We start from the raw sequence: 24,948 nt of genomic DNA, 5'->3' as shown, positions 1-24,948 counted from the left end.
CGTAGCAGTAACTCCGCTTTCTTGCCCGACCGGATCTACATCAACGCCACCCCTAGCGGGCGAGTCATGATACACGAAAACCCAATCACGTGATACAGCACAGTCGTCGGATCCGGATCTTCACCAAAATCTAATCAGTTTGTCCTTGTCACACCGAAACTGTCCACAAAATTTCATCCGGATCCATCCACAACTTTTTGGAGATCTTCTGGACAGAAAGGAGTGAAAACAACCTCCTTCACCTTCGGTCGTTGAGGTAAATATACAAGTCCTCTTCAAATTTCTCGTCAATCAGATGAAAACTGACAAATTTGTTGACCTTTGACCTACATTGATCTTTTGTGCTCAGCAATTGGCTTCTTGCTTATGACGAATTTTACCATGTGGTGAAGTTTTGTGAAGATCGGTTTAAAATTGTGACCTGTAGGTGATAGACAGACAGACAAGCCGGTAGGCGGCCATAGGTCGCCGAGCATCCGATGACCTTTGACCCCTGATATGAGTTAATCTAGTACTAAGTACTTACGAAATTGCAATCGAACCGGTTAACCCGTGTATGAGCAAGGGGGCTATGAATTGTCATTTTACCCGAACAATGCACTCGTTGACCTTTGACCCCTGACTTAGCTGAGATAGGTCAATATGTCCTGAAGAAAAGTTCTAGTACTCATTGAGTACTATGTACCTATGAACTTTCATTCGTATTGGTTAATCCGTGTAGGAACAAGGGTGCCTTGAATGGTAATTTTGCCCGAAAAATGCACTTATTGACCTTTGACCCCTGACCTACTCGAGATAGGTCCTTATGCAAATGAGCAAAGTTGTAGTACTCATTACGGTCTATAAGCATGTAAAGATTCATTGGATTCAGTTCAACCGTCTTGGAGCTAGTGTACTTTTAATTTTCAGCGGGAATGCTCAATGGCCCTCGGACACCCAAGTTGAGAGGGTTACCATTTGGAAACCATAAGATATAGAAAAAAATGGATGCCATATAGCAGATAGAGAATCACCTTAAGATTATGCAAACCAAATCTCATCGAGTTCCATCTCCTGAAAACTACTCAGTATCAATTTGAATGAGAAGTACCGAAAATGCAGTTTGATATCGGAAATCCCCAAAGTTCGAGGGGGTGCTGTGGGTGAACAAAGATATAAATCGAAAATCCGATGATCGTTTGTGCACAATGCATTCCAGATGATTCGTATGAATTTTCATGACCATCTGACCATAATCCTAAGAGGAGTAGCATTTGGCGCAAAGGCACCTCCAGCTCTCGCACATTATCGATTTTTGCCCTTTGACCCCTGACCTAAGCAATATCAGCCAATATGTCCTGAGGCAAAGTTGTCGTACTCATTGCGTGCTATGAACCTGCAAAGTTTCATTCGGATCAATGCACTCACCTGGTCGCTAGGGGGCCTTCAATTTTCGGGCATACCCCATTTGTAGGGGGTGCTGCAGGTAAACTATTCCATATATCACAAAAACCGGAATATATTTGGTAGAGCATCACCTGTAGATGATGCATGCCAAATTTCATAACCCTACGTGGGATAATGGCTTTCGGAATTGATTTCGCGTGAATGGTACCGATTTTGAAGGTTTTTCGGCTGTTGCTGTAGAACCAAAGCATCCCTAGCAACCATCATAATTTCCAAAGGTCATAAGATGTACCCACCACCCGAGTTTGGTCAAAATCGGCCCACATTTACTTCCAATTATGCTGATGACAAACGAACAAACATCCAAACAAACAGAGAATTACTGACAATAAGGGTCACCTATTTCGGCGACCCAACAGACAGACAGACAGAATAACGCACGCAACCAACCAACCAATGAACTTGAAAAATTTTTGATTTTCGCAAGGAAAAATATGTTCAGAGGCACGCAAATGACTGCATTTCCCCAGTTATGTCACCACTGATGGCCTTTTAGTCCAGGAGCCAAGCTGTGTACGAGGCTGTTTTAGGGTTGGACTTTACAGTCTCTGCTATAAAATTTTACACCCCCAGGATGTTTAGATATATGTTTGCAGTTCATGAAAACCAATGTTGGCAATTCATATATTTGCAGGAATAATAAAACCATTTGCGAACTTGGGTGACTTCCACTATATCGTACATTCCTATTGGTCATGCATAGTTATCTGAGCCTACTCGATCATGACGTGAATTTAAAAAATGGCATTGACACGGGCAAATTCTCAGGAAGGAAAAACTGAAAACTTGGAAAGAAGTGTGCTTGGGAAGGGTTCATGGGTAGAGAAGATAATGGTTGTGGATGGGGTTATGTTCTGCAAAGAACTCGAGAGTGTAAATAACTGGTGAAACTACCAAAATCCAGACTTCCTACCCACTTGAGAATTGGTGAACAACCGTTTTGAAGCTCTGGAGGGAAGAATGGGATTGAAGAGACTGAGGAAGTTTGTTCCATGGGGGGGGGGGGGGGGGGAGAGGAACAGCTCGGTATAGATGGCTTTGGATGCCGTAGGCAGAGAGTTTGGAGAGCAAGGCGGAATGCCAGACTATCAATAGGTGGAGATATGTGTCTGATATTGAGGACCTCCATATATTGTTGGGAGAGCAGAAGTGGTGTGTCCAAGTTAGAGTGACCAGGTTTGAATCCAAATTGATCTGAGATGAGGTTGTTGGAGAAAAGTAATTATTTTATGTCATTTGTGATTATGGATTCCATGACCTCGCTGATGATTGTAAGTAAGCTGACAAGTCTGTCACTAAGGGGATACATTTTTGCACCTTGTTTTGAAGTGCAGTAAGATTGGCTGCCTTCCAAGTGGATGGAAGAGAACTTGGGGCAAATGATGAGGTGGGCAGAGAGAGGATGTGCAACAGCAACAAAGCAGGTTTTTAGGACACATGTGCTGATGCCATCCGGGTCAGTTGCAAAATCAGTCTTGGGTTGCCAGAAACTTCTCCACCTGACTGGATGGGCTGGGTACAGGGAGCAAGTGGTTGTGGACGTGATATTTGTAAGAAAACGCAGAATTGAGGCATTCGGCCATCTCACAAGCAGAGTCAGTTGTGGTGCCATTTGACGTGAAGGAAGGCATTGAAGGGGAGCATACTCTAGAAACAGATCCTGAGGGTTTTGAGGTGTAAGAGCAATACACCAACAGAGACGATTGTAGTTCTTGATGTAAACTGCAACTTTGTCACCTATAATGGGGGTTATTGTGGGTATGGAGGGACGGTTCATGGACCGAGTGTTTGTCAGTTCAACAGGTTTGAGAAGGAAACAGTGAAGAGGAATAGATGAATATTGAGACTAACAACATGAGGGGTGCTCCTGACCAAAAGATAAAGCAAATTGAGCATTGTAAAATGTTATGAAAAGCTTTTACAATAAGAAGCAAATTGGTTCAATTTGGAGGTATTGAGAATGGAAAGGATAATGTTGTTTTATTATTATTATTATTTATTTAAAAAAAAATTCCCCCCTTATTCAAGTTAAATGTATGTAAATATTTTTGAAGTGACGAGAGGGAAATAAAATAAAGTGTTGGAGTGTGAAAGGAGAACACTTTTTGGATAAATAAGGCCGAATCGGGCACGTGTCGGAGAACGGAGAATGGGCACGCTTGCTCACTAGCTGAGGCCTTGGGGTTTAGGCCAGACGTTCACAAGGGCATGAATTTGATAGTGCACCACAACAAAGTACAGTCAGACAGAAAATTTGATGAAAACAATGAACACAGAGATGAAACGATAACATAAACATGACAGATCTGGTCTGGACAAGGGCAAATGATAAACATAAAAAATCAGTTGATCGTCCGGATTTTTATTTTTAGTTTTTTTAAAGGAAGGAGGAGGCCCTTTTTATTTTATTGTTTCAAAATGGCCACTGGCGTTTAGTGACCTACAAATCATGTACCGGACATGCCAATTTTTTACCTCCGCACCACCCCCCCCCATCCCCAAAAAGATATGTCACGTACCAGATACGCCAGTTTTCTATTTCCAAACAAATATGACGTGGGTCATATACCTGACACGTCACGTACGCACTCACTAAGCCGACTTAAAAAACAATCTACAGTTCTAAACAAATAGACAAGAAATGTATGCTGAAATAAAAAAAACTACACCCTTCGTGCATATTAAAATGATTGGCGATGCCATCTTTCTATATAGATCTCCAGTAAACATTCAATACACAGATTTGCATAAGCCGGATGTGAACTCTCCCCAGCTCCCTGGTCCAACTCGGTGGAAGCTCGGTCAAAGTGATAAACTCAGTATCGACATGGGGAAAATGATCAATTCAATGAATGGTCCAAGAGTTGTACACGAGGATATGGATTTTTAAGGGGTGCAAACCACTTCGCCATACCGTACGTCGTCCTTTCCATCCATCCGTCAAAATTAAGAAGAACCTTGCTAACCCACCGTGTTTCATTCGTTTCGAGTTTGTTTAGTTTTCCTTGTGTTTAGTTTTTTTGTGTTATTGTTTTGTTTGGGGTTTATTTGTGTAGTCTGGTGGGGGAGTAACCTTCAGTCCCCCACGGGGCTACTTTTTTTTGTGGTGCAACAGTTACACTGCACAGCTTCTTTCAGTCACAGGTATAATATTTATTTATTTTGTCTTGTGATGTTTGATTAAATAATAAAAAAAGGAAGCGGGTGGGGTCAATCAACTGGTGCTTTTTTTTTTGTTGTTTGTTTTTTGGCCTAAATTGGCTTTGATGAACTAACGTCCAACACGCTCAGACCTGGCCGGATATAGATATTCTAAACATAGTCCAGTCTGCAATGAATGAAGTTATTTTCTCCACTGTTGCTGAATTTATTTATTTATTTCAAAATTACACCATGCACTGGATATTTAATTCTGTACGTGTCAGTACAATATTTTTTTTTGTATACCATTACAAGATTGGGGTTGGATAAAGATGTCCCAATTTGGATAAACTAAATACCTAGGCTTTAGCCAAACTCACTAAAAGTGGTTGTGGGGTGTGGGTTAGGGAGTCATAAGGGTGAGGTGGTGCAGGAGGTGTGAATCTCAGCGCAGGTGTAGCTTTTTTTTCTCTCTGTTGATTTGATACATAATACGTAGCGTTGTATTTTGTCCATGTTTCTGGTTCTCACTCTACCGTTTTCATCTTGCATTACCACCCTCTGCATTTTGAAGCTTTTATTGTTTGAACGCGAGTAGAAATGAATATGATGCTAAAATTGTGAATCAAGTGATTGAATAACTAACTTCCATCTGTGCTCTGAGGTTTGGGATGGCCCAGGCCTGCTGTTTCTGGCAGCAAGTGCAGGGCGGAATGAAATACTGCAGCTGCTGTTACGACGGGGAGCAAACCCCAATCCGAGTACACCTGGTGTCGCCACGGCCTTGCAGATTGCCTCAGCTCAGGTATCACAATGTGTTGAATCTACAAATTACACTTCAGGGCCTGCCTTTGGGCTGCAGGACATTGTGGGCGATTCCGCATGTGTCGTATGGGCCATTTAGACAACATTTTCCAGCCTGTTGACTTTACAAATAAGGAAAAAAGATCTGTTTTGTGCAAATAACCTCGTGAAAAATAGCGGCGGATCGTATGGGGCACAGTAACAAAAAAAAACTTGTTTTTGAAAATTAGTTTAGCCCCAAAACTCTTGAGTTGCACATGAAAATTTTATTGAAACTCATTTCAAACTTTAACCGAGATACCAAACAAGAGTTAGATGTAACTGTACTGTCAAAAACATATTTTTTTTTTATGAACAAGATAAATATTTCTGATAAAAATGAATGAGACATCTCTGAAAAATGTCAAATTTTATACTTAACAATGGTCAGAACAGTTTGTTTGTAATACTAGTGCGTGGCCGTACGTGCAAAAAAAAAAAACTTTCAAACAACTACACAGGCCATTCCTTCGCTCTCGTAAACGACGACTGGATTGGAGCATTGTGTTTATCTATAAATGCGCATAAGAAATCGAGAAATTATTACAATACAGTAAGTCATCACTATCCGGAAGTCCATACGTTGTTACCCGTAATGGGGAACGCGGCTGAGGATTTCTTCCCCAACGGCCATGCCTACGCAGCAACGTGTCCTGTCATTGGTAACTAAATGGCACCCTTTCCCCATCGGCCACGCCTACGCAACGTGTCCTGTCATTGGTTTGGTAAATAAATGGCCACAACTTGGGAACCACCTGTCCGATTAATATAAAACCTTGAACAGGCACATACTCAGGTCCCCAGCAATATACCTAGCAAGTTTCAATTGGATTGGACCAGTGGTTGCCGAGAAACAGCGGAGACACACACACACACACACACACACACACACACACACACACACACACACACACACACACACACACACACACACACTGCTGGAATTATAGATAGATGATAGAATCCAACATCAACACATCGAAAGTGACAGCGAAGAAGTAATTGATGTTGTCAAAATATCATTTATACATCAAAACAATGAAAACGTGTCCTATGGGATAAAGTGTGTGTCGTATGGGATAACTTAAATATCAGTGCACATGCACATACATACAATTACTTATGTATGAAAAACTTTGTTTTCTTGATAATGAAATGGAAGTTAAAACTAGGCAGTCAACTGTTTACACGACTAAGAACATATGGGGACAATAGGCTACATGTGTTTGCCCCCAGTTTTGTTTTAATAACTCTCATCATTGAAAAAAATTAAGATGGAATTTAAGAAAGAATAAAAAATGAAGAAACATCACACCCTTGTAGTCATAAAACAACATTTCAGGAAATTTAAAGAGCAGGTTTTGGGTCGCTGATGACTTCCTGTGATTCTCAGGTTGTAATCGCATTAATAATCGTTGGGCAATTATTTTCTTACATTTGAAACTCAAAATATGCTAAAATTAACTTTTAAGTCAAAATTTTTGTCAGTGATCGAAAAACAGACCGGAATTTACCGAAGATACTATGACGTCACGTTCTCCGAAAACTTCATGAACATTCGGAAATAGCGTGTGAACAATGGCGAGATGCGAATCAGAGAGTGATTTCAGCGGCGATGAAATTGAGTGTTTTCATTCCGATATTGCCGAGGATGATGGGAATTTATACTATGGAGTTTCTGTCCCTGCGCCATATAAATTTGAGCCACTTGCAAGTGCCAGAAAACAGCCTATTTCGTGTACAAGTAGCAGGACTGACTGCCCGGCAGTTCACACTAACAGACTCCACCAGACAGATTGGTTTGTAGATTTTCATTTTCTTGTTCGATGCATAAAATAATGTAAAGTTTGATTCGTCTGTGACTTGATATAATAATTTTTAACCCTCTAGTCACTCAAGAGTCAGAAATAGAATAAATCAATAATCGACCGAAATATATTATACACCGTAGCCTTGGCGTTGAAGTCTTTCTGACAGCTGAGCTTGACCGCAGCGAAAGTGAACAGTTAGAACAAACCCCAACTTTCAAGAGACTCTTGTGGCATATAAATACCAAAACATGTTTCGCCTCATTGGGAAATATTCTACCAGATTTAGAAAAAAAAGTGGAAAATTGATCAATTTTTTTTTTACAATTGAAATGAAATAGCCCAATTTGCTGATGCTGTTAAAAAAAGTAATTTAATCAACAATAAGTTGATTTGTTGAGAAATTTTTTCATGCTTGTGTGTGTTTTTCCATGTCCTCTTTAAGAACACATTTCAAGGTTTTTCTCACTTAAACTCAACAATTGATTCTGTGACAGAGCAGTATCTGGAGAACTTGTCGAACAACAACTCGTATTCACAGAGTGGTGATCAGATGTGTTTATGCCTTCGTAATCCTCGGCTGTGAAATGGTCACCACAAATGACAAGTCTATCCAAAGGGTCCTCTTTACCCGTTTTCTTTGGGGGAAAATTTGCCCGTTTTGTTTGTACAAATCTTATCCATTGCCGGTGAATGTTTGATTCCTTCGGGAATCGGAGGGAGCGATTACCCATTTTCCAGCCATTTTCGCAAAACATGACGACACGCGTATGAGGCATGATGTACAAATATCCAAATAACTTTGTTCTACAATAATTAAAAATAAAAAAGGATAATATAGACAGTTGCAAGCTCAAAAAAAGCGAAATAACGGCCCACTGAACTGGACACTTCTTCAATGAGTGAGTGAGCGTCCGCTTTGTTTTGGAGAACGTGCCGTCACCATCCATATATGGCACGCGGCTTTTTTTCAACAGCCTCGAGAAATAACTTCGGAGTTAAATTTCATTAACCTTCTGAATAGTTTGGCAACCACAATAGTTTACATCAAACTATTTAATGCACATATAATCATATTGATAAATTTTCAGAACAGGTTTGGTGACCCGCAACCTGCTCTTTAACGGTAATAGCATCGGGTTTACAATGTCATAACCTTTCACAAAATTTTTAACTTGCAATTGAAGACCTTGTTTTACTCCTACTTCTTTCACAAATTTTGCTAAAAATGAACAAATTATTAATCTCGTTAATACTGAAATATGCCTGGGGCCCACTACTTGTGATATGTCCACTACTTCACTCGTGTTGTGGTTTGGGGGTCGTGAAAACCCAATGCAGAAGTTTCATCAGATTTGGTAGCCTGTCGTCGATCTATGAATTTAAGTGAAGTTAACGGGGAACGTGTACATTTAGAAGTAGATTGACACGTAGCATTTTACTTAATCTGTACATGAAGAAGGGTAAAGGTCTAACCCAACATGAGGAGTATAAGTCGTCTTCCATCATGTGCAATATATTGTATAAATGCATGCATCGATTATCATTCACATTATAATTACTTGAGGTTGATGGAAACATATACATGGAGATGATCATATCTGGCTGGATAATTGTAAAATCCATGGCAAAACAAAACGTCAAACCATTGTGTAAAATGAATGGTTAATATGTGTTCGGTCTAGGATGTGCGATTGCATGAGTCGTTAATAAAAATGCAAAATGACCACGTACAGGGTGTCCATCATGCCTTGTCACTCTTGTGTAACTTAGGATTTACCTCTAGTACAGTTGCATTTTCATTGCACAACACCTTTAATAACGTGCCAAAGGTGTGCATCCAATGTGTCTGTTTGTGCACAGTCATTCTCATGACAGAATGAATCTGTGCCAGGTTCTGTGCAACATTTTCCAGGCATTTCAGGGGTTACAAGATGAAATCCTTCTCTGACAGCATCTTTCAGCTCATCATTGGTGTGATATCGTATCGTCGTTGCTATCACACATTTTCAATGCGTCCAAAAAAACAAAAAAGGAAAGGAAATCGCTTGGTATTTTACCTTGGTGATGAGATATTGTGGACACCCTGTAAATAATGTGACATGAGCTCCTGATCTTGCAGCCAATGCATGACGTGGTCGTGTTTGTTCTTGCATTGGCTCATTGGCACGCTATTGTCATATTCTTGAATCGCAAGTGAAATGTGACCCGTTCGCAATTTTAAAAGACCACTGACACTGCTCAATTTCTTGAGGGGTTAAGAATGTTCCAATTAATATTTTCAACGATGTTCTTGGAAAAAAAACCGTATGTCACGAGAATGTAATTCTAACATCCTGGAAATTTCCGTCGTGCTCGATTATCTCGCCATTCTGCCAAAATAATTTCTGTGCCGGCTGTGTGATGTTTATCATCATCCTGGTGGAATGTTTTCTTCTATCCTTGTAGTCTTAAGGTGCACCAGCAATTAATATTGCACCTGTCCCAAGCCATTAACTTGCCATCCCAGAAGAAAATCTTTTTCCATCCTACCAGGTTCATTTGTTTCCCTGGAACCAATTTTGAAAAGAATTAATTCAATAAATTGATTAAAAAAAACAATTGTTCTGATGGAGTGTTTTCTTACACTCTTTATCAAATAAGATATCCCCTGCAGATTTGCAGATATGCTTTTGTGTACCAGTGAATTTGTCATGTTTTTGTAGATTTTGCCCCCTTCTCTTCCTGCCATCCTGGTTTTAGTAACAACCCCGATAGGCCACATTTGCTTGGTGTACTTTCTGCCTTACCCAAATCCCATCATACAACTCGAAAATGTGATCAAGAGATTTGAGCCATTGATAGCATGCTCCGTGAGCAGGTTTTCATGCTGTAATTTTCATGCTGTAGGTTTTCATGCTTCGGCACTCACAGTTCATGAGGCCATGGATATTCTTGTATAAAGAACTAGAACAGCACTCGGAGTGAAAACCTCTGCCAGGCTGAACAGTTTACGTTTTGTATCCCACTAATGGATAGATCTGGATTCATTCATACATACATTCATAGACTTGTAGATAGAACTGGTAGTTCTGGATCCGGACCTGAATCAAAATCTAATCGTCTTGTTCTTGTCACCGAACCAACTCATCCACCAGATTTTGTCATCGTCTGTTCACAACTTTTTGAAATATTATGCGAAACTGTATATCGCTTTTCACCCCTTTTCTCGATGGCGATGAATCGCTTGGAATATAATTTTTTTTTTTTTTAATCATATCCAGGTTCTGAGCTTCATGAAAATTGAGTAATTATTCTTCCTTGTCACACACCCAACTTGTCCACCAAGTTTCGTCCAAATTCGTTCCTAACTTTTTGAGATATCGTGTTATGCAGTACGTCGTTTTTAGCACTATCATTTAATGGTGAAAAATCACTTTTAAATTTCTCCAATTCGGATCCGGATCTTCATCAAAATCGAATCTACTCTTCCTTGTCACACGTCCAACCTGTCTAAATTTCATCCGAATCCGTCTACAACTTTTTGAGATATCTTGCTCCCAGACAAACAAACAAACCGACAAAGGGGTGAAAACATAAACTCCGTCCACCCTTGGTAGCAGAGGTAATAAAGAGATGGATAACAAATTAAGAACAAAATGCGTCGTCAGTTAAGTTCATTGGCACGCACATCATTGAGGCTTCAAGAATAACTGCACCCATTTCAAAAAATGCAAAATTGTAATGAATCAAAATTCCAAAAAAAAAATGTAAGTTTATTCTCGTCAAGCAGAAGTCGAAAGAAAGGGAAGCTTTTAATTGGGGATTAATCAGTACTGTCTTTGCATGCCGGAGCTACGGCACCTTAATGGCATTGTAAATGTGAAGCGGTGTTTCAGCTCGGCTTGGGAGGTTGGCACCAAACAAGATGATTAAGCGTTGTCCGGATGAAAATCGTTACCGGAACCACAGCACATAAAAACCATCATCAAGTCCACCACCTCGAGCAGAAAAGCTGAAGCAGAATCCAGTGTGGATCCAGAAGTAGAAGCAATCAGCGTGGCAGTGGGGAAAGAAAATTGTAGAACAAATTGCTTGTTGCAAATATATGACATCGACAGTGTGTAAAATGTACATGGACCACCACCAATGTGAGGTTTCCTCACAGAATACAGGGTTCTGAAATCGATTTATTTTGCATAAATTTCTGTGTATAGTTTTATTAACCTCCGCTATCTTCGAAGATGGATGGAGGTTACTGTTTTCAACCCTTTCTGTTTGTTTGTTTGTTTGTTTGTTTGTGAACAGTATTACGGAAAAACTTGACGGATTTCGACGAAACTTGGTGGGGGGGTGGTTAGGTATGGTCCAAGGATCATGCCATTAAATTTTGGACTTGGTCCCCCCCCCAAAAAAAAAATTGTAAGAGAATTTTTTTTTTTTGCATTTCTACATGTTTTAAGTGATTTCCAACCCCCCCCCCCCAAAAAAAATTGTAAGAGAATTTTTTTTTTGCATTTCTTCATGTTTTAAGTGATTTCCAACCCCCCTCCCCAAAAAAGAATTGTTAGAGAAAATTTTTTTTTGTATTTTTACATGTTTTAAGTGATTTCTAACCCCCCCCAAAAAAAGGAAATTTTTTTTGCATTTACATGTTTTAAGTAATTTCCAACACCCCCAAAAAAATTCCCCCCCCAGAAAATTTAGATAATTTTTTATTTTTATTTTTGCATTTTTAAATGTTTTAAGTGATTTCCAACCCCCCCCCCCCCAAAAAAAATTGTCCGAGATAATTTTTTTTTTGCATTTCTACATGTTTTAAGTGATTTCCAACCCCCCCCCCCCCAAAAAAAAAATGGAGAAAAGAACTATAACTGTCAGTACTGTTGACATCATATTTAATGAATAAGATATAAGGTTCACTTGAGTGACCCAGCAGTATTGGCGGCAGAGGTTTTGCACTCTCCCGAGTGCTCCCCCTCGAGTTTGGTATTTTTTTTTCCAACATTGGTTGTTGTTGGTTTTAGGGCTTCTTGAGTACGGTGGAACTTTTGTTGAGCAATGGAGCACACATCCATGCACAGCAAAGTAATGGTGACACAGCTCTGAGTAAGGTACGTGTCTCGTCACGTCACGGTTCAATGCAGTATGCTTTTTTTTTCTCGTGTGAAGCACCACTTTTGTAAAAGTAGTTGTTCTCGGAGATGAACCTGAACCACAACAATTTTCCATTCCTTCTTTATGATTTTTTTTTTATAAGCACTGATTAATACAGACATGCCAGATCTCTGCCAGATGGCGGATTTCCGATTTAATAATTACTAGCAAATACCACCCGTCGCTTCGCTGACGGGAATACTAAAGGGGGGTTTGGGAGTAAAAGTGGGTGGAGAAGAGGGAGAGGGGGTGGAGGATTGAGGAGGGTCTAAACCAACATGAGGAATATAAGGATGGAGGGCGAGGAAGGGTGGGGGAGCGAGGAGGGGAGTGGAGGAGGGGTGGAGGGTTGGGGGAGTGAGGAGGGGTGGGGGAAGGGAAGACAGTGTGAGATGAGAGGAAGGTCAGAGAGACATGCGGTAGAGTGTTAATTACGATTCTGCATAGAATAACGGTGAAGATGGAAACAAAATAATGTCTGAAATTCATTTTCTACCGGTCATAGTATAAACACGGCCCAGAGACAAAAACTGCTGGACGCATCCGGCGCCAGGCCGCTCGGACACATCCGAAGACAAACTCCTGTCCGGGCATAAATACTGCCCAGCCGTGTCTAGAGCCAGGCTGTCCCAAGACAAACGCCGAGAGGAGAGCAAGGGTATGTGCGTGCGTGCATGCACCAGAGCTGCCACTAGCTGATTATATGAACAGGAAATGGTAAGAACCCGACTCGTATCATCCACGGATGTTTCCTCTATCCTATATTTTCGTGAGTCTGAGTTGCATTCAGGAATAGGACAATTATGTTTAACCATTTTGAAATTTCCATTTTTTTCATCTAAATGCTGAAAATTATGTTTAAAAGATTATTCGAATTACAGATTAAGTGTTGATAATGGCAGCTTAAAAGTGACCGGCGAGCCGAACCGAATCGGTGTAAACATACACTGCATTCACAAAAGGCCTCAATGAGCATTCGTCATTTCGAAAGTCCCGTATTGTCTATAATTAAGGGTTTTAATTAGAGTTGCTGCTCAAACTCTTGGCAGAATTGCGACTTGTGTCATTGCAGGCTTGCCGAGCAGGACATCTCATTGTCATTCGGTTGCTGCTGGACAACGGGGCGTATTGGACAGAGGCACGACTATGTCTGCGCCCTGGCCTGTCAATGCCTCCTGCAGTGCAGGATGTGCTCAAGCAGCACTCTGATGGGTTGGTTTATTGCACTTGCAACTCCAGCCTCCCCTGATTAGTTTAGAGCAGTGTTTCTCAAGGTGGGGCATGGCAATATTTTGGTGGGGCATGAGGATTCAGAATTGATGAATCAAAATATGATCGCTTTCATAGCTTCGCCTTTTGAATACATATGTAGTATATACTGTGGTGTCTCCAATCATGGTGGGGCGTGCGATTTTTTTTTGAAAATGAAAGTGGGGCGTGGGACAAAAAGGGTTGAGAAACACTGGTTTAGGGCATAGTTATCGTCCAACCTTGGTTCAATACCCTGATGAGAATTGTTTGCTCACACAGTGTAATGAGAGCGATGGAGGCTGCAATCCGAGACCATTTCGAGCCTGACTTGAAGATCATGGACGTCGCATTCCCTCCTGCCTGCCATCGGCTCTGTGAGGGTTCCACATTCACCATGGAGTTTGAGTCCAGCTCTCCTTTCCTGGCACTGCCTGGTATGCTTCTTGGATTAGTTTTTATTCATCTCGTGTTTATTCAAACCAGTAATGTAGGATTCTTCCAAGATCATGCTTGGGTCTGTTATTTGTTGTTATTATTATTATTATTATTTATTTATTTTGCTGGACTCAGAGTTCCGATTAAAGGATTTGTGACCTTACAACTTAAGACTATTTGAATTGGAAAGAATCGACTTGTGTTGAAGAGATCATGGATGTGCATGAGCTAATGATGGGTAGCACATTTGAGCGACTGAAATGAGGCGGATAACATCATGGACACAAGACTATTCCACACTCTGTAGAATAAGGGGGTGGATGAATGCAGGTTGGCAACCCACCTGGGCTAATGAACAGGTGTGTGTTTCTTGAGTAACAAGTGTGACTTGGGGTGGTTTTGGAAGGACAGGAGGAGCAAGGCCAGATGCAAGCTTGTACAAAACAAAAAACCAACTTGCCATCGGTGGTAGAGTGACAGTCCTTGAGAATCCACCTCCTGCCTTGAAATATCAATGGTGTGGAAGGTCTTGTTTGCTACTGCTTCAAGAGGAGCAAGGTAGGAAGGAGAAGCACAAGGTAAGAGTGGGGAGCAAGCAATATCCATGGGATTCTGTGTGAAAGCCTTGTGCCCATGACAAGCTCGGTTTGATTCAGGAATGCCTTGGCTCCCAGATGGCAACTTGCATTTGATGCTATCTTGGTGATATAATCCTCCCACAAAAGGTTGTGGCAGATAAGATAGTGATGCCAAGGAGTTCCAGAGAATGCACCACATCCAGTGGCTGTTCAGAGGAGTGGATTGGATAGTTTGAATGCTGATCTTTGTGTGGAGACAGTGTGACTTACTGGCATTGACCATGTTCCAAGTAGCTGACCAACGTCTTATATTCTCCATGTCCGACGAAAGGGATTCTGCATCAGCCTTACTTTCATAAGAGCAATGAATGTATTATCCTACACATGGTGGATTCACCAACAAATTGGTGAAGCTTGTTTTCAAGAGAATCATACAGATCATTGATATCAAAAATAATGTTGGTCCTCAAGTGCTGTCAGTAGAAACTCATCCTGAAGGGATATATTATAAGAAGGGACACTATCGTGGGCCACACGCTGTTCACACTCAGAAGAAATGGGACAACTTGACCATCAAGAATGGTCATGGAATTAGTATCAAGCTGGGGGAAGAAACTTTGACACGATTGAGGAAGAAGTTCATATGCCGAAGGGAACATTCTGGAATGATTGGGTGGGTACAGGAAGGTATGAATTTGGGACCTATGCCTTTTGAGGGGAGAAGTAGTTCAATAAATCTTTTAATTGAGCAGTGTCGAGCACGACTCCATTCTCGAGGAGCAAAGGAATGGAAGGGGAATGTCTACCAGCCAAAGACCTGACCAGCTACCACCAGGCTTTGGATGATGGGAAGATGCTGGAGAACTTAGATCGCAGGTGAACCTGATGTTTAGCCCTGACTCCTCCTTGGGCAGATACAATATTGTTCTCGACTGTGCGGAAAGATAACACACATTAGCATCAGTATGGGTTGGCTTCGAGAAGTAAAATGCGAGTTGTTTTTTGTGATAGCCTCACCACGCATCATTGTACCAGCGTCGTGCTGATGGACAGAAAAGTTGAATGTGAAACGGAATGAACTTGTGAAGAGAAATCAAGTCTGTATTAGAAGAAATTCCAGGAACAGTCAATGCGAGGAACTGATGTGATGATTGACTAGTTTTGATTGGCGAGAGCATATTTTATGCCAGTTCAATTGCCATACATGTCTGCTTCTTGAGGGCTCCACAATAACTGCCAAAGATATGTCTGCATTTACAAACAGGTCAGGTTAGGTATGGGAGCATGCACCAAAGCAGCGCGTCGCTGCGTCCACTTACTGCTGGTACTCCAGTGGCCTCCGTCTCGCCATCCTGCAGGCAGATGCCTGGCCCATCGCCATCTCCTTGAGATGCTGATCAACCTGCTGCAACCACGAGGCATGTGTTTGGCCCATTGGCTTCCTCCACTCACAAGGCTTCCTCGCTGAGAGAATCTAGTGAGCTGGATCAGCGTCATGGAAAATGAGCCACATGTCGATACAGCCGTAGCTGATGCTCACGGACCATGCAGGTAACAAATATCATCTGAGTCTCTCTCAGCAACCGCTCATTGGACACAAAGTCCAACTCGCGTTAGCCAAGGATTCTCCGAAGAGACCGAGTACCAAAGGATTTACGTCTCCATCTTAGATCCCTGGTCAGAGTTCAAGTCTCACATCCGTAGAGCAAGACTGGAAGCACCGAGGACCTGAAGACTAGGACTTTCATTGTCCTGCACAGATAATGACAGTGCCACACCCTATGATCCAGTAAATCCATGACTCCCCAGGCCCAACTCAGACATCTATTGACCTCTGGCTCACAGCCAGCAGATACTTGAACATCACTGCCAAGGTAAGTGAATCTCTCCATGACCAAAACATCCTCACCACAAACAGACACAGACAGGACAGCAGCATCCAAGATGTCATTGAAAGCCTGGATCTTAGTTTTGACTCAAGAAACCTGTAATCCCAGCAGCTCCGACTCCTCATTCAGCACCTCGAGGGCCCCCAAAAGGATATCCAGTCTCCGCAAAGATGACTGCACTGTCTGGGAAATCAGTCAGAGATCTTGACATTCCCAAACGATGCACCGCAGCTTCATCTCTCTGACATCCTCCCCATAATCCAGTCCATACAAGCGCTGAAAAGTGTGGGGGCCAATGCAAACACTTGACGAACTCCAGCAACAACTGGAAATAAGTCAGGGATGGAACGACCACACCTCACAGCACTCTCAGTACCAGAGTATAGGTCAGACATCAGATTGATCCGTTTTGGTGGCACCCCACGAAGACTGAGAACCCTCCAGAGGACATTCCGATTCACTGAATCAAACGCTTTACAGAGATGAACATAGGTTGCAAACAGCCCCTGCTGAAACTCTAGTCTGTGTTTGGTGAGGACTCGAAGAGCAAGGATACGGTCAATCATTGACCTCGTTGGTGTAATGCCTGACTGCTCTGGGCGCTGGTGCTCAAGCAAATGGTGAGAACCCGATCAATAATTTATCTGAGCAAAAACCTTGCCCGGCACTGAGAGCAGCGTCACCCCTCGGTAATTGTTGCAGTCCTGGCGATCACCCTTCCCTATCCAGAGAGGGACGACAAGGCCCCTCTTCCAGTCAGTAAGGATGATGCTTGTGTTCCAGGCAGAGCACAGAACTGCATGCAATGACATGAGTGCAGCATTTCCACCAGCCTTGAGAAGTTCAGTATGGATGCCACAGATCCCTGGAGGAGGAGGAGATTGGGACCATACTCTGTGCAGAGCGTTGATGCTGCTAAAGCAGTCTCCTTGGCTATTGAGCGCAATCCTGGACAGGTCGTCATTCCGACACAGGATACCAGGAAGCTGGCACTCATTTTGCCGACCTCGGAAGGATGACAGGCCGAGTTATCCCTGCCTGCTATTGATTCAAAAGCTGAGCGGGATTTGAACTCTGGACCCTCGGATCCAAAGCCCACCACTCTAACCATTTAGCCAACACCAGGTTCAGATCCCTGGAGCTTTCCCGCATTTCAACCGGTTCACCATAGCCTGTGTTTCTACGAACGAAGGTGGATTTCAGTTGATTGGAGGGTCAGCAAGAGAGATAGTAACACCCAGGGCTGACAACCAACTCGATAGCTGGTGGGTCAGCTGGATACAGCCACTCAAAGTAACCGGACCAGCGGGTCTTCACTTTGGACTCCTCTGTCAAGAGCCCACCACCCTCTGCTCTAACTGCAGTACGATGAGGGACGGGCTTGAAGGAACGCAATGCACAAGTTCCCCTGTAGGCAGGAGAGAATCATTTGACCACAGGTGATGCTCTACCCCCTCAGATTCCTCGCACATAGGCCTCCTTGTCCACCCTCAGCGCATGTACAGTTTTATGCCTCAACTCCCTGAACAGCTCAGCTCTGCCATTAAGCCTGGCTCTGTGACTGGTCAATGGTATCCAGTGTCCCTTGAGAGACAAAATTATTCTTCGCCCGACAGTGAGTTCTCAGACATCCACTGGCAACATCAAGGATGGTAGTCTTGAAGGCACTCCACAACTCTTCAGGATCTCCCAAAGCACCCAGACCCCCAAATCTCCACTCAGCTTGTTCACAAACTACTCAGCTACCCTCTCATCCTTGAGCTTTCCAACATTCAGCTTAGGCTGGGATGGTACCATTCTCCTGGATTTAAGCTGCAACTTCAGAGTTGCTCCAACAAGCCTGTGGGCGGTATTGAGGAACTCAGCACTCTGGTAGACCCTGCAGTCCTGCATCATCCTCCAGCAACCATGGACGAGCACATGGTCAGTCTGCCACATCACCAGCATTGCAATACCAATTTCAGCGATGAGCCTGTGGGCGCTGAAACCATGAACCAGCCACCCTAAGTCCATGACTTTCTGCAAAGTCAAGGAACTTGGTGCTATTCTGGTTCACAGTTCCAGACCCATGGGGACCAACACGTGTCTCATAACCATCCCCATCAGTGCCAGTCGATGCATTGAAATCCCCCAAGATGTGAAGAGTATCTCGCCTGGGGCACTGATCAACCACAGACTTGTGCGCGGCATAGAACGCATTCTTCACAGTGAGATCACTCTCCTCAGTTGGAGCATCGAGACCAGGAAACGAGACCCAAGGAGTGACGAATCCTTTCTCATAATACGCTCGTTGACCGGTGTTACCTCAATTATCATTGGAGTCAGCTTTTTGGACAAAGCTACAGCAAATCCTTGGGCATGGTGACCAGACCAGTAGTACGTGTCACCACTCACCATGACCTCGCCACTCTCCGATCCTCAGAGTGCTACAATACCAATGTTCAAATGCTGGGGCTCAAATAAGAGACAGGTGATCATCCTCTCTTAGAGATAGGACATTCCAGGCACCCACTCAAAGGGATCGCCTCAGGTTAACCCAAGGAGAGCACCGTCTGGTGGATGACACCTCAGCTCCACTCTGCCACACACCACCGCAATCTGACCCGGGAGGTTTACCTTCTACTTCCCCCCCCCCCATCATCAAGGAATGGGGGCCTCGAAGGCTTTTCCCAAATCTCGTCATCTCGTGAGATGGCTGCAACACAGGAGGTACTCCCACAGAGTGGGTTTTTCAGATTCCCTTCCATTTGTGGGTTTTGCAGAATGAAGTGTTTTACGGTGGCCGGAGTGCAAATCCTGCCACCAACCTCCTAAAAAAGGTAACCCAACTGCAGGAGGACGTCCACAGACACAGTTGGGCACTAGATATTGATGATCATTGGCTCACAAGGGGCTCCTCTGCCTTTTGACAGGTTTTGTTTTCAATCCTGCTGGGTGTTCATATCCATTCACCCTCCTCATCAGGAAACCTGGTGGGGGAAACGGTTTAGTTGCCGACAACCCGACCATGAAATAGGTTGGTGCAGGTTTACATGGTACCTGTAACAGGTCACAGATCTAATCTGGCCTGATCTGACATCAAGTCAGGAGAGCACATCGTTGGTTTACAAACACATGGTCAGAGGAGCTGAGGAGGAGCAGGACAAGTTTGAAGAAAAGTTTGCATGATAAGCTCCAATAATGAATTTGTTACCATTCGGGGAGATGTGTTGGAAAAGAAACAGGTTTCACAGAATGACAACTGCTATGTACTTAAGTATGCAACCCAACACCAAGCTAGCTGGCTGGCATGGTTAAAGTCGACACAGAATTGGAAGAGTGTACATAGGTAAGCAGAAAGCAGTCAGGGTTTGCAAATAGTCTCGTACATAATGTTATCAGAGTTGGGAGAGATGGTACAAACAATACATTATGTTATGGAGAGGTGCACAAAGCCAAATTTACTCCATGGAGTTGGACATGTTCTTTGCTTTTGGCACTGGTTGATGTGCAGGTGCTTGTTACGTTGGTACCGCAGACATCCTCAGCCTTTTCACAACGCTATTGCTCCAAAAATATCTCATTTCTTTCGCATACTGTATTCATTTGTCCCCCAACCGAAGACCTTTTAATGAAAACACGATGCTCCATTTGTCAACATTTTCGTCATATCTGACTGGTTTCAATTTAAAATCTTTACAATCATCCTATACAAAAGATTACTTGCTAAAGAAGGCATTCTAAATTGGCTCAATGTGTTGCAACAGCAAGCTGTTTTAACAAGGAAATTAGATGCAGGAGGCCACTTGGACCATCATGCTTGGCTTGCACCACACCAACACCAGATTAAATAAATCCCCCCCAAAATTTGGTTCTTAAATCAAGTTGCTTGAATGTTGCAAGTGTTTATTGTTGTGAGTTTTTGTAATGTTGCACAGGTGCAGGGATTGTGCTGTTTGCTGCACACTGGGCACGTACTGCTGCAGGTCCTTCTAGAATACGTCTCTCTGGTGAGAGCAGCGTGCTGGCAGTGTCACTCAACGGGAATTTTCAACTCCCGCTGTTTATGGTAAATCCCTACACCTTCATTCTCTCCGTCGTTTTTGAAATTGCTGTTTTGACGGTGTACTTTATTTAATTTAGGTGTTTTCAAAGGTATGGCAAATATTGTGTGGCTTCCTTTCCCTCCAATATATATATATATATATATATATATATATATATATATATATATATATATATATATATATATATATATATATATATATATATATATATATATATATATATATATATATATATATATATATATATATATATATATATATATATATATATATATATATATATATATGTATGTTTTTGGCATTGTGCTCTGACATGTTGACTCATGAAATACAAGTCTGAAAATTCTGAACAATGTGTGGTATCAACAAAACATTGATAAAGATATGCTAACTGCCATGGGAGACGAAGAGAAGCTGATGTTTTGGGTGTTAACTCTTGGTTAGCTTTTTTGCTTGGAAGGGTTAATTCCCGAAATGTCAGTTTTCCACGGCCGTTAGCGTACCTCGATCAACGTCCTGGTAATTTCATCCATATCATTCTACCTCTGTCCACACAGATCAACACTATTCTTCAAGATTAAGACTGGTTTTCTTCTCCACTCTCTCTCTGATGTACCATACTCTTCAGTGTCAGTGCAATCAAAGCAGCTTCCTGAACAAGGGTTATATTGTGTGCTTTGCCATTGCTTTCCCAGCAGTCATTAGGACAGGAATTTGGAATTTGTTCATGGTGCCAGCGATAGCTTGCCTACTCTTCACGAAGGACACTATGGGATTTTTAACATCCACCAACTAATGCCAGGAGACAGGACCACCTGTTCAACGTCCATCCGAGGGACGGCACACACATTGAATCACCCTGCAGTGATGAATGGGACGACAATTTATCACTGGGTTGAGATTAGAGGTGAGTGTGCATGCCTCTAGGCTATCCTGCCGGCCCTGTTTTCTATTCCACTGAAAGCTGGAAAACTTGATTTGCATTACTCAAAGCAATTATTAGTTTGTGTTTTTTCGCTCTCATTTCAGTGAGTTTTGGTGAAAGATTTGGTCGCAATGAAGTTAGCTTCTTTTAACTCTGTGACCATTTCAAAAGGATCGCACAGAGCAGATTTAAATCGCTTTCTTTGCTACATGAGTGGAATTATGGCTGTGTGTGCATATCTCTGCATTATTTATGTTTGACATGTATGGTGGAGGTGTGTATCACCGAGCGTTACTATATATTCCCCATTCCAGCTTGCAGCAGGCCTAATGCTTAGAGCAGACACTCTAACCCTTACGCCAATAAGTCTGAGTCTTGGAGGTCGGCAGTTCAAATCCCGACTGAGTCGTACTGAAGGCTTTAAAAATGGAACGTGCCGTTTCCTTGCTTGACGTCCAGCATTTGGAGGATAGAGCCCAGATGAATCCTGTGGGTTGACATCCCATGGGGACCAAGTGGGAGAGGGAGAGGGAGATTTATCCTTTAAAAAAAAAAAAATACCCCGGTGAACAGGGAGGTACAAGTGTCGCTGGAACTCGGTGTGCTCCACAAAGTTATTTCCCGTGTGTGTGTGTGTGTGTGTGTGTGTGTGTGTGTGTGTGTGTGTGTGTGTGTGTGTGTGTGTGTGTGTGTGTGTGTGTGTGTGTGTGTGTGTAATTAGGGTTGGGCATACAACCATACTTTTTTTGAAAGGAGTTTTTTTATGGCCAAATTTCACGCTGATCATGAATCCGTTGAACTTTTTGACATAGGATGATGTCTTAGGTTGGTAAAATGCAAAAATTCTAAATGGCCACCAAATTTACCCACTTTTCAGGTAAAATTTGATAATTATGGCTTACTTGGGCATGTAATATTAGGGTTGGGCACACATCGACTTTTTCTCTGTTGTCCCGTTAAAAGGAGTTTTTTTATGGCCATTTTTCACGCTGATCACGAATCCGTTGAAATTTTTGACCTTGGATGATGTCTTAGTAAGACATCATCATCATCAATATAGTTATAATATTATTACATGCCCGAGAAACCATAATTATCAAATTTTACCTGAAAAGTGGGGAAATTTGGTGGTCATTTTGATTTTTTGCAATTTACCAACCTAAGACATCATCCCAGGTCAAAAATTTCAACGGATTCGTGATCAGCGTGAAAAATGGCCATAAAAAAAACACTCCTTTCAACGGGACAACAGAGAAAAAGTCGGTGTGCCCAACCCTAGTGTAATAGCTCTCTTTAAAAAGCTTTAGGAGTGGAGAAAAGGGGGGAGGGATGTGGAAGTAGAGCATGTTTTGCATCCCTATTTTTTTCGTCACATAATTTGCTTATATTATATCTTGCACCATTCAAGGTTGCATTTTGAATCTTTGATGCATGACTGCATTGCAGGGAAACAATTTTGTGTTCTCTTTGAGTCCCAAGGAGGGAAACAACAGTATGCAGCTATACCTTGCAAAATGTACCAGCACACAGGTAAGGTACCACAACCACCACTTTTTCTTTTCATGACCCCAATTATTCCCACCTTTTCATGGGATTGGCCAAGGAAAGTTTTGGCTTAGGTTTTTCTATGAATCAGTTGGCCAGGCCTGAAGTTTTTGAAGGTGATTTTGGCAGGAATTTGAAATTTGTTCAGGGTGCTGGCAATAACCTGCTCACTCGTCGCAAAACAACACTGGAATCTTTAACGTGCACTAACCATTGCTAGTGGATGCGATTCCCAGATTAACGTCTCTCCGAGTAATGGCACACTGTGATGCATCTCGCTGCCTGCAAAGCACCAATCTGACAGGTCATAAGCAAGTTGGGAATTGAACCCAGGCGAGACATCTCAAAGGTCAGTACTCTGTTGTTGTTTCGTATGCAGCCGATGGCTGCAAGTTGGATCATTTTTCTGGAAGCACGGCTGTGCCGCTGATGCAGTACCCTTGTTATCAGTAAGCTGGTCCTCATATTGCCGACCTTGGAAGGATGACGGGCTGAGTCAACTCACCTGGTGTTATTTAATGGAACGACAGGGGCTCAAACTCAAGACCCTAAGATCTTAAGCCAGCCACCTTAACTCTTAAGCAAACACCAGCCTTAGTAAGTACTCTACCTCGGCACCATTGTCATACTCAGTTGAGACGCAATGACAAAAATAATAAATCAAATACAAGGAGTGGCAGCATGTTGGCTGCTTCATTTTATAAATCATCAGTGACAGCTTGGAAGGATCATTTATCAGAATAACTATATTATGCAGATCTACCCTTATATAAAATAATGTGTTTGTGTATTTGTTTGTCACCCTTTATAAGGATGATTTAAGATCAGAGATTGCAGACCATCATCAGGACTTTTGTGTGGTGTTTGTGTACTGGTGTGTTATGTAATTAATAATAGACACAACTCGAACTGCCATTTTATAACTAGACAGAACTAGAAGACTTCCCGCTTTGCATACCTGACCCGAACCCATGACGTTTTTCATTATTATTGAATTGAATTCAGAATGGGATTAAAGTAAATTCATTTCAAATCAAATGTAAAACGAAATTGGTGCAGTCCTGCATTGGAGTATTCACATTTCAGCTGCTGCTCCTCCACCCTCAAACCCACCCAGGCACAGCCAATTAAAAAAACAAACAAAAAAAAAAACATCAAAAGTAACCCATATCAAAAAGAAATAATTCTGTCTGTCAGATCATGCATCCGATCAGATTGAAATTTAAAGCCTCTTCTCCCCATCACAACTGAAAATTCACATCGATTGATAAAGTGGTTCAAGAGAAATAATTTTAAGATTTTTCGCCCGATCCAATATGGATGCCAAACTATGTGACCTATGATGTCATAGGTGTGAATGTTTTGTTCCTCATGGATAGGTGGTCATACCTAATGAAGTTTCATCTCGATCTGTTCAGCCATTTCAGAGAAGATTTTTGAATTTTAAAAAATATTATTTTATTTTATTATCCCGCCCCCCGGAGGAAGGGAGCGGGATATTGTAATCGTCCGGTTTGTTTGTCTTTGTTTGTCTGTCTGTTAGCAACTTTACGGCAAAACGGCTTTAGCAAACACTATCAAATTTAATCCACAGGTGGGCAATGAACCTTAGACCACCCCATTAACTTTTGGGTCCAATTGGATCAAAGGTCAAGGTCACGAAAAGATCAAAATCATTTTTCGCTTATAGCTTCGTCAAAAATGATCTGATTTACTTCAAACTAAGCTTCTAGTGAACCTTATTCTATTTGTCACTTATAATCCTACCCATAATGGGTGGGATTTGTTGTGCCTGGCACCACTAGTTTTATTTTATTTTAACAATACGGTTGCCGACATGCAATTTTTTTTTCTGTGGACTGTTTTATCTCTAGATGATCCTCAAAAATTTTCATACTCATCAGT

General features: G+C 42.2%; 1 protein-coding gene across 2 annotated transcripts in view; it reads left to right on the top strand.

Annotated features, from left to right (window-relative positions):
• The window catches only part of MPHOSPH8 (M-phase phosphoprotein 8), a 100,507-nt gene that overhangs the window by 18,563 nt on the left and 56,996 nt on the right, over positions 1-24,948 (top strand). The window contains exons 6-12 of one of the 2 annotated variants that reach the window (XR_015055112.1): positions 5,252-5,392; positions 12,245-12,331; positions 13,447-13,586; positions 13,905-14,059; positions 20,445-20,575; positions 22,945-23,028; positions 23,280-23,392. Coding sequence is in view for 1 of the 2 variants with exons in the window: in XM_085869824.1 (XP_085725950.1) it covers positions 5,252-5,392; positions 12,245-12,331; positions 13,447-13,586; positions 13,905-14,059; positions 20,445-20,575; positions 22,945-23,028 (738 nt within the window). In the remaining variant the exon portion in view is untranslated. The remainder of the gene's footprint in view (positions 1-5,251; positions 5,393-12,244; positions 12,332-13,446; positions 13,587-13,904; positions 14,060-20,444; positions 20,576-22,944; positions 23,029-23,279; positions 23,393-24,948) is intronic. The other variant, XM_085869824.1, reaches the window with a different exon arrangement.

The sequence above is a fragment of the Eptatretus burgeri genome, chromosome 2 (assembly GCF_056783735.1).
Source record: "Eptatretus burgeri isolate ZD-2024b chromosome 2, Ebu_testis_v1, whole genome shotgun sequence".
In the NCBI taxonomy this organism is placed as follows: Eukaryota; Metazoa; Chordata; class Myxini; order Myxiniformes; family Myxinidae; genus Eptatretus; species Eptatretus burgeri.
This window is presented reverse-complemented; position numbering and strand designations above follow the sequence as displayed.